Source organism: Scyliorhinus torazame, chromosome 13 (assembly GCF_047496885.1).
Source record: "Scyliorhinus torazame isolate Kashiwa2021f chromosome 13, sScyTor2.1, whole genome shotgun sequence".
In the NCBI taxonomy this organism is placed as follows: domain Eukaryota; kingdom Metazoa; phylum Chordata; class Chondrichthyes; order Carcharhiniformes; family Scyliorhinidae; genus Scyliorhinus; species Scyliorhinus torazame.
The window spans coordinates 92,626,714-92,642,606 of NC_092719.1; the positions used below are offsets into that span (position 1 = coordinate 92,626,714).

Consider the following 15,893-nt stretch of genomic DNA (forward strand, 5'->3'; position numbering starts at 1 on the left):
TCCCCGTAGCCCTTTAAGCTATTGTTAATCAAACATTTCTCAATCTCAGCTTTAAACACACTGAATGACTGAGCTTCCACAGCTGTCTGGGGTAGAGAATTGCAAAGATTCACAACCCTCTACATGATTGGCCAGGCTAAATTGCCCCCTCGTGTCCAAACGCTTGGTGTTGTTACAGGGATAGGGCAGGGAAGTGGGTCTGGGTAGGGGTCGGTGCAGACGTGATGGGCTAAATAGCCTCCATCTGCACTGTAGGGATTCTATGATTCTATGATGGAAGGTCCCAGTATATGGGAGGACTAGTATGTAGGAATAAATTGTACATAGAAGTGTGGGGATATCCGGTACATGGGTGCTTCCAGTATGTGGGGATATCCGGTACATGGGTGCTTCCAGTATGTGAAATATCTGGTACACAAGAGTTTCCAGTGTGTGGGAATATCTGATACTTGGGAGTGACTAGTATGTGGGAATATCCAGTATATGGGACTGACCAGTATGTGGGAATATGTGATATATGGAGTTTCCAGTATGTGGGAATATCTGGTAAATGGGAGTTTCCAGTATGTGGGAATATCTGGTGCATAGGAGTTTCCAGTATGTGGGAATATCTGGTGCATAGGAGTTTCCAGTATGTGGGAATATCTGGTAAATGAGAGTTTCCAGTATGTGGAACTATCTGGTGCATAGGAGTTTCCAGTATGTGGGAATACCTGGTACATAGGAGTTTCCAGTATGTGGGAATATCTGCTAAATGGGAGTTTCCAGTATGTGGGAATATCTGGTAAATGGGAGTTTCCAGTATGTGGGAATACCTGGTACATAGGAGTTTCCAGTATGTGGGAATATCTGCTAAATGGGAGTTTCCAGTATGTGGGAATATCTGGTACATAGGAGTTTCCAGTATATGGGAATATCTGGTACATAGGAGTTTCCAGTATGTGGGAATATCTGGTAAATGGGAGTTTCCAGTATGTGGGAATATCTGATACTTGGGAGTTTGCAGTATCTGGGACTATCTGATACTTGAGAGTGACCAGTACATTTTGCTTTATTTTCAGTCCATTATGTTCTGTTTTGGCAAATATTAGTGGAACAGACATCTACAGAAATAGGAAAGACTTTGTCAATGTAAGTAAATGACTTGATCTTCATTCAACACCATTGGGTTTTCTTTAATCGATCTGTACATTTACCAATCTAACTCGTTTTCACCACAGATTTATGAGCCGGAAGGAGTAAAAATCTTCAGATGCCCTTCACCAATTTTCTTTGCAAATGTAGACTTCCTTAGGAACAAGCTTATTGATGCTGTAAGTTGTCATTTATAATGTAATTTCTTACACCATCCTGGTTACCTTGTTTTATCAATGCAAGTCTGTTTAAAGCTGAAGTTTCTTAATTCCGTCTGATTATTTTTAATTTCAGTGAAATTAAAATTCCAAAGATTGAATATTTAAACAGTTCCATAAATTCTGGAGTCAACTGGAATCATTCACCAGTTGACAAGATTTAATTGATTCTATTTGACCAATTGTGAGATTTCATTCTGAAAACAAATGACCCTCTAATGGACTGAACTGATCGCTCGACGCATCTTCTCTACTGTTGTAGCACGACAGTCCGTATGCTTCACCCAATGTCTATGTATTTACATTGGGTATTTATTGTATCCTATGTTTTTTTCATATATGGAACAATCTGTCTGGACTGTATGCAGAACAACATTTTTCACTGTACCTCGGTACATGTGAAAAATCTAAATGAATTAAAAATTTAATAAAATCTGTTTCTACAGATTGGGTTTAATCCACTCCGAATCCTCCGTAAAAGGAATAAAGCTCTACAGAAGATTAAAAAAATGCTGCAAAAAGGAGAGTTGATGGTCACATCAGTAAGTTCAGTAAAAAGTCTAGAGTGTCGAAATGTAAAGTATTTCAAGTTACCCAAAGAGCAAAGAATGCAGTTACTATCAAAATAAATGAATCCGAATTTAAGAGAACCAGTACTCCAAACTCCTGCATTACTATATCCAAATGCAGTACAATACTATATAGTTTACACTGAGTGCTGAATTTGGATGCATTTGAGTGCTAAAGTGAGAGTTTGGTGACTGAGGGAGTTAGGTGAGGAGGGAGTAAAGTGCTCCTTTCATTTAATTTCCTATACTTCCTCAAAGAGCATGAAGGGAGCCAGGGGTTTACAGAGAGTGCAGCAGACTGGGAGCAAAGTCGGAGGGCAGAGTTCCAGTTGGTTCACAGCGCAGCTACATTCTGTAAGATCAGAGGAGATGGAGGCTTGGGCAGTTGCATGCTCCTCCTGTAGGATTTGGGTGGTGAGGGATACCACCGGTGTCACCGCTGACTACACCTGCGGGAAGTGCACCCAACTCCAGCTCCTTGGAGACCGCGTTAGGGAACTGGAGCTGGATGAACTTTGGATCACCTGGGAGGTAGAGGGGGTGATAGAAAAGAGTTCCAGGGAGGTAGCATTGTGGATAGCACAATTGCTTCACAGCTCCAGGTTCGATTCCACCTTGGGTCACTGTCTGTGCGGAGTCTGCACATCCTCCCTGTGTGTGCGTGGGTTTCCTCCCACAGTCCAAAGATGTGCAGGTTAGGTGGATTGGCCATGATAAATTGCCCTTAGTGTCCAAAATTGCCCTTAGTGTTGGGTGGGGTTACTGGGTTATGGGAATAGGGTGTTGACCTTGGGTAGGGTGCTCTTTCCAAGAGCCGGTGCAGACTCGATGGGCCAAATGGCCTCCTTCTGCACTGTAAATTGTATGTATGTATGTAGCCACATCCAGGAAAAGAGTAACTGGGTTACAGTCAGGGGAAGGAAAATGACGGGGCAGACAGTGCAGGGATCCCTCGTGGCCCACCCCTTCAAAACAAGTATACCGTTTTGGATGCTGTTGGGGGGGGGGTGACCTACTGGGGCAAGGCCCTAATGGCCAGGTCTCTGGCACTGTGCCTGGCTCTGTAGCTCAGAAGGGAAGGGGGGAGAATAGAAAAGCAATAGTGATCGGAGACTTAATGGTTAGGGGAATGAATGGGAGATTCTGTGGTCGCGAACGAGACTCCCAGAAGGTATGTTGCCTCTCGGGTGCCAGGACCAGGGATGTCTCGGATCGAGTCTGCAGGGTTCTTAAGGGGGAGGGAGAACAACCAGAACAACCAGAACTCGTGGTGCACATAGGCACTAATGACATCGTTAAGAAAAGGGATGAGGATCTAAAAAGTGATTTTAGGGAGTTAGGTTGGAAGCTAAAGAACAGGACAAGCAGAGTAATGATCTCTGGATTGCTACCGGTGCCACGTGCAAGTGAGGCAAGGAACAGAGAGCAAGTGCAGCTGTGAACGTGGCTACAGGGCTGGTGCAGGAGGGAAGGCTTCAGATATGTGGATCATTGGGATATCTTCTGGGGAAGGTGGGACCTGTGCACGAAGGACGGATTGCACCTAAACTGGAGGGGCACCAAAATCCTGGGTGGGAGGTTTGCTAGAGCTCTTTGGGAGGGTTTAAATTAGTTTGGCAGGGAGATGGGAACCAGAGTTATGGATCAGAGGATAGGGTAGCTGTTGAACATGCAGAAATAGTATGCAGCAAGTCTGTGAGGAAGGATAGACAGTTGATAGGGCAAAGTTGTACTCAGTGGAATGGGTTAAAGTGCATCAGTTTCAATGCAAGGAGTGCCAGGAATAAGGGAGATGAACTTAGAGCATGGATCAGTACTTGAAATTAAGATGTTGTGGCCATTACGGAGACATGGATTTCACAGGGGCAGGAATCATTGTTCGATGTTCCGGGGTTTAGATGTTTTCAGAATAGGGAGGGAGGTAAAAGAGGAGGGGGAGTGGCACTGTTAATTAGGGAGTGCACCACAGCTGCAGAAAAGGAGGGTTTGTCTACTGAGTCAATATGGGTGTACGTCAGAACCAAGAAAGGAGCTGTCACTTTATTGGACTCCCCAAGCAGCAGAGAGGTAGAGGAACAGATTGGGTGGCAGATCTTGGAAAAGTGCAGAAGTAACAGAGTTGATGTCATGGGTGACTTCAACTTCCCTAATATTGACTGGAACCTCCTTAGTGCAAATGGTTTGGATGGAGCAGATTTTGTCAGGTGTGTACAGGAAGGATTCCTGACTCAATATGTAGATAGGCCGACTAGGGGGAGGCCATATTTGACTTAGTGCTCGGCAACGAACTAGGCCAGGTGTCAGATATCTCGATGGGAGAGCATTTTGGTGACAGCGACCACAACTCCTTGACCTTTACCATAGTCATGGAGAGGGTTAGGAACAGACAGTATGGGAAGGTATTTAATTGGGGGAGGGGAAATTATACTGCCATTAGACAGGAGCTGAGGAGCATAAAGTGGGAACAATTGTTCTTGGGGAAATGCACAACAGTAATGTGGCGATTGTTTAAGGAGCATTTGCTGCCAGTGCTGGATAGTTTTGTCCCACTGAGACGAGGAAGGAATGGTAAGGTGAAGGAGCCTTGGATGACAAGAGAAGTGGAGCTTCTAGTCAAGAGGAAGAAGGAAGCTTACGTGAGGTTGAGGAAGCAAGGATCTGGCAGAGCTCTATAGCGTTACAAGGTAGCAGGAAGGAACTAAAAATGGACTGAGGGGAGCTAGACGGGAGCATGAAAAAGCCCTGGCGGGAAGGATTAGGGAAACTCCAAGGCGTTCTACACTTACGTGAGAAATAAGAGGATGATCAGAGTGAGAGTAGGGCTGATCAGAGACAGTGGAGGGAACTTGTGCCTAGAGTCTGAGGAAGTAGGGGAGGCCCTAAATAAATATTTTGCTTCAGTATTCACTAGAGAGAGGGACCTTGTTGCTCATGAGAACAGTGTGAACAGGTTAATAGATTCGAACAGGTTGATATTAAGGAGGATGTGCTGGAAATTTTGAAAAGCATCAGGATAGATAAGTCCCCTGGGCCTGACAGGATATACCCAAGGTTACTACGGGAAGCGTGGGAGGAGATTGCTGCGCCATTGGTGATGATCTTTGCGTCGCCATTCTCCACTGGAGTAGTACCGGATGATTGGAGGGAGGCAAATGTTGGGCGGGATTCTCCGACCCCCCCCGCCGGGTCGGAGAATCGCCGGGGGCTGGCGTGAATCCCGGCCCCGCCGGTTGCCGAATTCTTCGGCACCGGATATTCGGCGGGGGTGGGAATCGCGCTGGTTGGCGGGCCCCCCCGGCGATTCTTCGGCCCACGATGGGCCGAAGTCCCGCTGCTGGAATGCCTGACCCACCGGCGAGAATCAAACCACCTCTCTTACCGGCGGGACAAGGCAGCGCGGGCGGGCTCCGGGGTTCTGGCGATCTGGCCCCGGGGGGATGCCCCCACGGTGGCCTGGCCCGCGATCGGGGCCCACCGATCTGCGGGCGGGCCAGTGCCGTGAGGGCACTCTTTTCCTTCTGCCTTCGCCATGATCTCCACTATGGCGGAGGTGGAAGAGACCCCCTCCACTGTCCATGCGCGGGGATGCCGTGAGCGGCCGCTGACGCTCCCGCGCATGCGCCACATGGCAAAGTCATTTCCCACCAGCTGGCGGAGCGGAAATCAGTCCAGCGCGGGCCTAGCCCCTCAAGGTGAGGATTCGGCCCCTCAAGATGCGGAGAATTCCGCACCTTTGGGGAGGCGCGATGCCGGACTGATTCGCGCCGTTTTTGGCGCCGGTCGGCGGACATCACGCCGATTGCAGAGAATCCCACCCGTTGTTCCCTGTTCAAGGAAGGGAAATCCCTGGGAATTACAGACCCATCAGTCTAACGTCTATAGTGAGCAAAATATTGGAAAGAACATAAGAACATAAGAACATAAGAACTAGGAGCAGGAGTAGGCCATCTTGCCCCTCGAGCCTGCTCCGCCATTCAATGAGATCATGGCTGATCTTTTGTGGACTCAGCTCCACTTTCCGGCCCGAACACTATAACCCTTAATCCCTTTATTCTTCAAAAAACTATCTATCTTTATCTTAAAAACATTTAATGAAGGAGCCTCTACTGTTTCACTGGGCAAGGAATTCCATAGATTCACAACCCTTTGGGTGAAGAAGTTCCTCCTAAACTCAGTCCTAAATCTACTTCCCCTTATTTTGAGGCTATGCCCCCTAGTTCTGCTTTCACCCGCCAGTGGAAACAACCTGCCCGCAACTATCCTATCTATTCCCTTCATAATCTTATATGTTTCTATAAGATCCCCCCTCATCCTTCTAAATTCCAACGAGTACAGTCCCAGTCTACTCAACCTCTCCTCGTAATCCAACCCCTTCAGCTCTAGGATTAACCTAGTGAATCTCCTCTGCACACCCTCCAGTGCCAGTACGTCCTTTCTCAAGTAAGGAGACCAAAACTGAACACAATACTCCAGGTGTGGCCTCACTAACACCTTCTACAATTGCAGCATAAACTCCCTAGTCTTAAACTCCATCCCTCTAGCAATGAAGGACAAAATTCCATTTGCCTTCTTAATCACCTGTTGCACCTGAAACCAACTTTCTGCAACTCATGCACTAGCACACCCGGGTCTCTCTGCACAGCAGCATGTTTTAATATTTTATCGTTTAAATAATAATCCCTTTTGCCGTTATTCTTACCAAAATGGATAACCTCACATTTGTCAACATTGTATTCCATCTGCCAGACCCTAGCCCATTCACTTAGCCTATCCAAATCCCTCTGCAGACTTCCAGTATCCTCTGCACTTTTTGCTTTACCACTTATCTTAGTGTCGTCTGCAAACTTGGACACATTGCCCTTGGTCCCCAACTGCAAATCATCTATGTAAGGATGATTCTATCATATATTCTTATAGAAAGGATTCTGAAAGATAGAATTTATGATTATTTTGAAAAACAGTTTGATTAAACATAGTCAGCATGGCTTTGTGAGGGGCAGGTCATGCCTCACAAGCCTTATTGAATTCTTTGAGGATGTGACGAGACATATTGATGAAGGTCGGGCAGTGGATGTGGTATATATGGATTTCAGTCAGGCATTTGATAAGGTTCCTCATGGTAGGCTCATTCAGAAAGTTAGGGGGCATGGGAAACAGGGAAATTTGGCTGTCTGGACACAGAATTGGCTGGCCGAAAGAAGACAGCGAGTGGTAGTGGATGGAAAGTATTCCGCCTGGATGTCGGTGACCAGTGGTGTCCCGCAGGGATCTGTTCTGGGACCTCTGCTCTTTGTAGTTTTTATAAATGACAAGATGAGGAAGTTGAAGGGTGGGTTAGTAAGTTTGTCGACAACACAAAGGTTGGGGGAGTTGTAGATAGTGTTGAGGGTTATTGCACGTTACAACAGGAAATTGACAGGATGCAGAGCTGGGCTGAAAAGTGGGAAATTATCAACATTGATAAATGTGAAGTGATTCATTTTGGAAGGTCGAATTTGAATGCTGAATACAGGGTTAAAGGCAGGATTCTTGGAAGTGTGGATGAACGGGGAGATCTTGGGGTCCACGTACATAGATCCCTCAAAGTTGCCACCCAGGTTATTAGGTTTGTTAAGAAGGCATATGGTGTGTTGACTTTAAGTGTGAGTTTAAGAGCCGCGAGGTTTTGCTGCAGCTTTATAAAACCCTAGTTAGACCACACTTGGAATATTGTGTCCAGTTCTGGTCACCTCATTATAGGAAGGATGTGGATGCTTTGGAGAGGGTACAGAGGAGATTTACCAGGATGCTGCCTGGACTGGAGGGCATGTCTTATGAAGAAAGGTTGAGGGAGCTAGGGCTTTTCTCACTGGAGCGAAGAAGGCAGAGAGGTGACTTGATAGAGGTGTACAAGGTGATGAGAGGCATGGATGGAGTGGATAGCCAGAGACTTTTCCCCAGGGCGGAAATGGCTGTCACGGGGGGATATAATTTTAAGGTGATTGGAGGAAAGTATAGGGGAGATGTCAGAGGTAGGTTCTTTACACAGAGAGTGGTGGGTGTGTGGAATGCACTGCCAGCACTCCAGATGGAGTCAGAGTCGTTAGGGACACTTAAGCAACTCTTAGACAAGCACATGGACAGCAATAAATTAAAGGGGTGTAGGTTAGGTTGATCTTAGATTGGGATAAATGGTCGGCACAACATCGTGGGCTGAAGGACCTGTACTGTGCTGTACTGTTCTATGTTCTATGTTCTATACTTGCAAACCTTATACTACTGTACTCCAAACCCTTACAATATCATAGTTGCAAACCTTTACACTATTGTATCCCAAGCCCTTACACTGCCAAACCCAATCATATTCTTGTTTCTGTGCAGCAAGGCTATATTCAAACTACAGATGGAGGTCATGAGAGTGACTCAGAAAATGAAGATAACAACAGCATTGAAGACCTTGATAAAGCAACGGATATGAAAGAGATACCAATGAAGATAGATTGGAAATCTCTCCTTCCAGCTGGTGTTCACGTTCCCAGTGTGGAAATACATAGCATTGTCCTTGACTTTGCTGCAGTATCTTTCCTGGATGTGTCTGCTATGAAAGGCTTGAAATCGGTAAAAACTAGTTCTATTTGTAGAATAAGGGAAAAGGAAGGACGGAATGGAATGGAAAGAAAGGAAGGAGGAGGAAGAAAATTCTGCTCCTATAGCTTGTGGTCGTATGATGAAATGAAATGGAAATCGCTTATTGTCACAAGTAGGCTTCAAATGAAGTTACTGTGAAAAGCCCCTGGATCTGAAAGAAAGAAAGGAAAGAAAAGAAGAACAGAAAGGAGAAGAAGAAAGGAAATAATAGAATGGAAAGGAAGAAAAAGTGGCATTTATATAGCGCTTTCCATGACCACTCGATGTCTGAAAGCATTTACAGCCAATGAAGTACTTTCTGAAATGTAGTTACTTTTATAAAATGTAGGAAACACGGCAGGTATTTTGCGCTCAGCAACCCCCCACCCAAACAGCAATGTGATAATGTGATCATTTGTTTTTTGTGATTTCGATTGAGAAATAAATATTGACCAGGACACCGGGGATAACTCTTCCTGCTTTTCTTCAAAATAGTGCTGTGGGACAGCAGCAGGAATTCCCCGCCCATTGTGATTCACTGTTCCCACTGGCAGCCTGTGGGTTTTCCAGCCCATGTGGCTTCATTTGGAAATCCCATTGACGAGCGGGAGGATAGAATCCCGCCGCCAGAGAACAACGCGTCGCCGAGAAACACACAGTTGGGGGGACCGGAGTATCCCCTCCAGCACCTCCACCGGCGCATAGCTCCCTCAGTCAGCTTGATATTTGAGCCAAAGCCCTGGAGTGAGACTTAACCTTATCATTCAGAGGTGTGTGTCTTACTGAGACTGAGCCATGGCTAATATGTATGGAATATGGTCAGCAAAGTTTAGTAATCTGCACAGTTTATTCTCGTTGTTAATCTGGCAGTTCCAGTTGAGATTCACTTATGTTCTTTATGTAATTGACGTTGATGTATGATGCAGAATAGATGGTGTTCCGATATTCAATCACCCATGGTAGGGAGAGGGTATTATAGAATCATACAGTACAGAAGAGGCCATTCAGCCCATCAAGCCTGCACTGACAAAAGACTACTGTAATCTACATTAATCCCACCTCCCAGCACTTGACCCCATAGCCTTGCAGGTAATGACATTTCAAGTGTTCGTCCAAACACTTTTTAAAGATTGTGAGGTTTCCTGCCTCAAATACCCTCCCAGGCAGTGCATTCCAGACTCCCACCAACCTCTAGGTGAAAATAATTTTCCTCAAATCCTTTCCAAACCTCTTGCTTTTCACCTTAAAATTATGTCCCCTTGTTATTGAACCTTCAACTAAGGGGAACAGCTGTTATCTATCCACGATGTCCATGCCCCTCAATCTGAAACACCTCAATCAGGTCCCCCCTCTTCTCTAAAGAAAGCAATCTGAGTTTATCCAGCCTCTCTTCATAGCTCAATTGGTCCAACCGAGGCAACATCTTGGTCAACCTCCTCTGCATCCTCTCCAGTGCAATCACATCCTTCCTATAGTGTGGTGAGCAGAACTGAACACGGTAGTCCAGTTGTGGCCTAACCAAAGTCCTGTATAGCTCCTACATAATCTCCCTGCTCTTATAATCTATGATTCTGTCCTGACCAATATTCATGCAGTGAACCTTTTAGGTGTGTCAGTATACACTGACTGAAAGCAAGACTATTTTCGTCTTTGTACTCTGGAGACTGTAACTCTGTTCCCAGTGCTGCCAGTCAGATAGACTTCTCACAAATAGAGGATCGGTCATATCAGAATCATAAATTTTGCATGTTGCCATCACAATCTTAACAAGTTGCATCAGCGTTTGCCTGGCTTACTTGAAATAATTTGTCAAAATGTCTAAAATATACCGTATCACACCAATTACACACCATTCCTAATATTCAAACTTCTCTAGGAGAAACTACGAAGAAAATATAAATAATTTAAATCTAATTAACCATTTTAGAAAGTAATCTCTCTATCCTTCACTCACACAGATCTTGAAAGAATTTGTCAGGATTGAGATTGATGTCTACATTGCTGCTTGTGATAGTAAGTTTCCTTCTCATTAAACCTTTTACCAATTTTAAAAAAATAGACAATATCCATTTCAAGAATTTGTTATTCACAATGCACAAATCAGGAATGTGATGGATTATGATGTACCTGCCTGCATGGGTTCAACTACAACTGTCAAAGCTCAACAAATCCCAGAGGAAAACTTGATCAAGCTAACACTCATGCTAGAAATCTCATAAAACTTCCAGTTTTGTTGCAGGCACTGGGAATTTTATTACTTGCATTTCTCATGGGGCCACCTGATCATGTCCAATGGTGTGACCTAAATATGTAACTTACGCTTTCACAAATTCATGAGCTGATGAGCCGGCGTCGCTGAGATGCCCCGGTCCAGAGGGTGATCAATGGGATGCATGTCACCCCATGAGCACCAGCAGATGACAGGCCGATCTCCACAAACCGAAAGGAGTTCCACTCGATGAACGTGCAGCTGGTGCATCAGCTGTGCATCATGCACGTCTACGCCCAATACCTGGGCAGTGAACACGATGCCTTCATTCTGGCACACTCAATGGTTCCAGGCCTCTTTGAGGCACGCTGATGGCTAGGGGTTGGCTCCTGGGCAACAGGGGTTATCCACTCTGTCTGTGGCTGATGTCACGTATCTGGAGCCGCAGATCAATGCAGAGACCCGCTACAATGGCACCCATGACCAGGGGCGTGATCGAGTGGTGCTTTGGCATCCTGATGATGCACTTCAGATGCCTGGACCGTTCTGTAGGGGCCCTCCAGTAAAGTGCTGGGAGGGTTGTCCACATCATGGTGGCCTGCTGTGTCCTCCACAACATCGCGACGTGCTGGAGGAGGATGAATGTCAGTCCTCGTCCAACGAGGAGGATACGGAGGAGGGCAAGAATGGTCCATTGCGGAGGGGCACCAGACCTTGGTCCAGCCACAGAGGGCCATTAAAACAAATCCATCAGTGAGACCCTCAGTGACAGACATCCTGCAATGACTGCTCCACCACTCAAGGAACCCTTCACCGTGTCTCTGTTCCCCCCCTTTGGAGCTGTGAGACAAAGGCCTGGGTCCCGGATGCTCACTCAGACATGAGCCCCCGATCCTCACTCCGACATGAGCCTCTGACCCTCACTCAGATATGAGCCCCTGACACTTTCTCAGACATGAGCCCCTACACTCTCTCAGACATGAGCACCCGACCCTCACTCAGACATGAGCCCCTGACTCTCACTCAAACATGAGCCCCTGACACTCCCTCAGACATGAGCCCCTGACAATCCCTCAGACATGAGCCCCCGACCCTCACTCAGACATGAGCCCCCGACCCTCACTCAGACATGAGCCCCCGACCCTCACTCAGACATGAGCCCCTGACTCTCACTCAGACATGAGCACCTGACACTCCCTCAGGCATGAGCCCCCGACCCTCACTCAGATATGAGCCGCCGACCCTCACTCAGACATGAGCTCCCGACCCTCACTCAGACATGAGCTCCTGACCCTCACTCAGACATGAGCTCCCGACCCTCACTCAGCCATGAGCCCCCGACCCTCACTCAGACATGAGCTCCCGACCCTCACTGACATGAGCCCCCGACCCTCACTCAGACATGAGCCCCCGACCCTCACACAGACATGAGCACCCGACCCTCACTCAGACATGAGCTCCCGACCCTCACTCAGACATGAGCTCCCGACCCTCACTCAGACATGAGCTCCCGACCCTCACTGACATGAGCCCCCGACCCTCACTCAAACATGAGCTCCCGACCCTCACTCAGACATGAGCCCCCGACCCTCACTCAGACATGAGCCCCCGACCCTCACTCAGACATGAGCCCCCGACCCTCACTCAGACATGAGCCCCTGACTCTCACTCAGACATGAGCACCTGACACTCCCTCAGACATGAGCCCCCGACCCTCACTCAGATATGAGCCGCCGACCCTCACTCAGACATGAGCTCCCGACCCTCACTCAGACATGAGCTCCCGACCCTCACTCAGACATGAGCTCCTGACCCTCACTCAGACATGAGCTCCCGACCCTCACTCAGCCATGAGCCCCCGACCCTCACTCAGACATGAGCTCCCGACCCTCACTGACATGAGCCCCCGACCCTCACTCAGACATGAGCCCCCGATCCTCACTCAGACATGAGCACCCGACCCTCACTCAGACATGAGCTCCCGACCCTCACTCAGACATGAGCTCCCGACCCTCACTCAGACATGAGCTCCCGACCCTCACTGACATGAGCCCCCGACCCTCACTCAGACATGAGCTCCCGGCCCTCACTCAGACATGAGCCCCCGACCCTCACTCAGACATGAGCCCCCGACCCTCACTCAGACATGAGCCCCGACCCTCACTCAGACATGAGCCCCCGACCCTCACTCCAACAACAGCCACGGATCCTCACTCAGGCATGAGCCCCCGACCCTCACTCAGACATGAGCCCCCGAGCCTCACTCAGACATGAGCCACCGACCCTCACTCAGACAAGAGCCACGGATCCTCACTCAGACAAGAGCCACCGACCCTCACTCAGACATGAGCCCCCGACCCTCACTCAGACATGAGCCCCCGACCCTCACTCAGACATGAGCCCCTGACACTCTCTCAGACATGAGACCCCAGCCCTCACTGAGACATGAGCCCCCGAACCTCTCTCAGACATGAGCCCCCGATCCTCACTCAGACAATGACACCAGATCCTCACTCAGACATGAACCCCCGACCCTCACTCAGACATGGACCCCTGACTCTCACTCAGACATGAGCCCCTGGCACTCCCTCAGACATGAGCCCCTGACACTCCCTCAGACATGAGCCCCCGACCCTCACTCAGACATGAGCCCCCGACCCTCACTCAGACATGAGCACCTGACACTCCCTCAGACATGAGCCCCCGACCCTCACTCAGATATGAGCCGCCGACCCTCACTCAGACATGAGCTCCCGACCCTCACTCAGACATGAGCTCCCGACCCTCACTCAGACATGAGCTCCTGACCCTCACTCAGACATGAGCTCCCGACCCTCACTCAGCCATGAGCCCCCGACCCTCACTCAGACATGAGCTCCCGACCCTCACTGACATGAGCCCCCGACCCTCACTCAGACATGAACCCCCGACCCTCACTCAGACATGAGCACCCGACCCTCACTCAGACATGAGCTCCCGACCCTCACTCAGACATGAGCTCCCGACCCTCACTCAGACATGAGCTCCCGACCCTCACTGACATGAGCCCCCGACCCTCACTCAGACATGAGCTCCCGACCCTCACTCAGACATGAGCCCTCGACCCTCACTCAGACATGAGCCCCCGACCCTCACTCAGACATGAGCCCCCGACCCTCACTCAGACATGAGCCCCCGTCCCTCACTCCGACAACAGCCACGGATCCTCACTCAGACAGGAGCCCCCGACCCTCACTCAGACATGAGCCCCTGACCCTCACTCAGACATGAGCCACCGACCCTCACTCAGACAAGAGCCACGGATCCTCAATCAGACAAGAGCCACCGACCCTCACTCAGACATGAGCCCCCGACCCTCACTCAGACATGAGCCCCCGACCCTCATTCAGTCATGAGCCACCGACCCTCACTCAGACATGAGCCCCTGACACTCTCTCAGACATGAGACCCCAGCCCTCACTGAGACATGAGCCCCCGAACCTCTCTCAGACATGAGCCCCCGATCCTCACTCAGACAATGACACCAGATCCTCACTCAGACATGAACCCCCGACCCTCACTCAGACATGGACCCCTGACTCTCACTCAGACATGAGCCCCTGGCACTCCCTCAGACATGAGCCCCTGACACTCCCTCAGACATGAGCCCCCGACCCTCACTCAGACATGAGCCCCCGACCCTCACTCAGACATGAGCCCCCGACCCTCACTCAGACATGAGCCCCCGACCCTCACTCAGACATGAGCCCCTGACTCTCACTCAGACATGAGCACCTGACACTCCCTCAGACATGAGCCCCCGACCCTCACTCAGATATGAGCCGCCGACCCTCACTCAGACATGAGCTCCCGACCCTCACTCAGACATGAGCTCCTGACCCTCACTCAGACATGAGCTCCCGACCCTCACTCAGCCATGAGCCCCCGACCCTCACTCAGACATGAGCTCCCGACCCTCACTGACATGAGCCCCCGACTCTCACTCAGACATGAGCCCCCGACCCTCACTCAGACATGAGCACCCGACCCTCACTCAGACATGAGCTCCCGACCCTCACTCAGACATGAGCTCCCGACCCTCACTCAGACATGAGCTCCCGACCCTCACTCAGACATGAGCCCCCGACCCTCACTCAGACATGAGCCCCCGACCCTCACTGACATGAGCCCCCGACCCTCACTCAGACATGAGTTCCCGACCCTCACTCAGACATGAGCCCCCGACCCTCACTCAGACATGAGCCCCCGACCCTCACTCAGACATGAGCCCCGACCCTCACTCCGACAACAGCCACGGATCCTCACTCAGGCATGAGCCCCCGACCCTCACTCAGACATGAGCCCCCGACCCTCACTCAGACATGAGCCACCGACCCTCACTCAGACAAGAGCCACGGATCCTCACTCAGACATGAGCCCCCGACCCTCACTCAGACATGAGCCACCGACCCTCACTCAGACAAGAGCCACGGATCCTCACTCAGACATGAGACCCCAGCCCTCACTGAGACATGAGCCCCCGATCCTCTCTCAGACATGAGCCCCCGATCCTCACTCAGACAATGACACCAGATCCTCACTCAGACATGAACCCCCGACCCTCACTCAGACATGGACCCCTGATCCTCACTCAGACATGAACCCCTGACCCTAGCTCAGACATGGACCCCTGATCCTCACTCAGACATGAACCCCCGACCCTCACTCAGACATGAGCCACCGACCCTCACTCAGACATGGACCCCTGACCCTCACTCAGACATGGACTCCCGATCCTCACTCAGACATGAACCCCTGACCCTCACTCAGACATGAACCACTGACCTTCACTCAGACTTGAACCCCCGACCCTCATTCAGACATGAGCCCCCGACCCTCACTCAGATATGATCCCCCGATTATCCACGACCCCTCCGGATGTAAAGCCTGCCTTGCCAGCCAAGAGCAGCCGCTGACCCAGGAAGAGGGGAAAACACACTGGCCTGAAGGTGAAACATAAATTACGCGGCTTCAAGACTCCTCTCCCCAGCGTACTCCTGGCGAACGTCCAAGCGATTGAGAACAAGCTGGATGACCTCAGTGCTAGACTTACCTCCCAGAGGGAAGTGAAGAACTGCTGTGTGCTCTGCTTCACCGAGACATGCGGGATCAACGATA

At 49.7% G+C, this 15,893-nt stretch overlaps 1 protein-coding gene across 2 annotated transcripts in view; it reads left to right on the forward strand.

Moving 5' to 3' along the window:
- LOC140388192 (chloride anion exchanger-like) overlaps nucleotides 1-15,893 on the forward strand; it is a 226,603-nt gene that overhangs the window by 190,173 nt on the left and 20,537 nt on the right. The window contains exons 13-17 of one of the 2 annotated variants that reach the window (XM_072471963.1): nucleotides 1,062-1,131; nucleotides 1,221-1,313; nucleotides 1,799-1,894; nucleotides 8,282-8,518; nucleotides 10,486-10,540. In XM_072471963.1, coding sequence (XP_072328064.1) covers nucleotides 1,062-1,131; nucleotides 1,221-1,313; nucleotides 1,799-1,894; nucleotides 8,282-8,518; nucleotides 10,486-10,540 — 551 coding nt within the window. The remainder of the gene's footprint in view (nucleotides 1-1,061; nucleotides 1,132-1,220; nucleotides 1,314-1,798; nucleotides 1,895-8,281; nucleotides 8,519-10,485; nucleotides 10,541-15,893) is intronic. The other variant, XM_072471964.1, reaches the window with a different exon arrangement.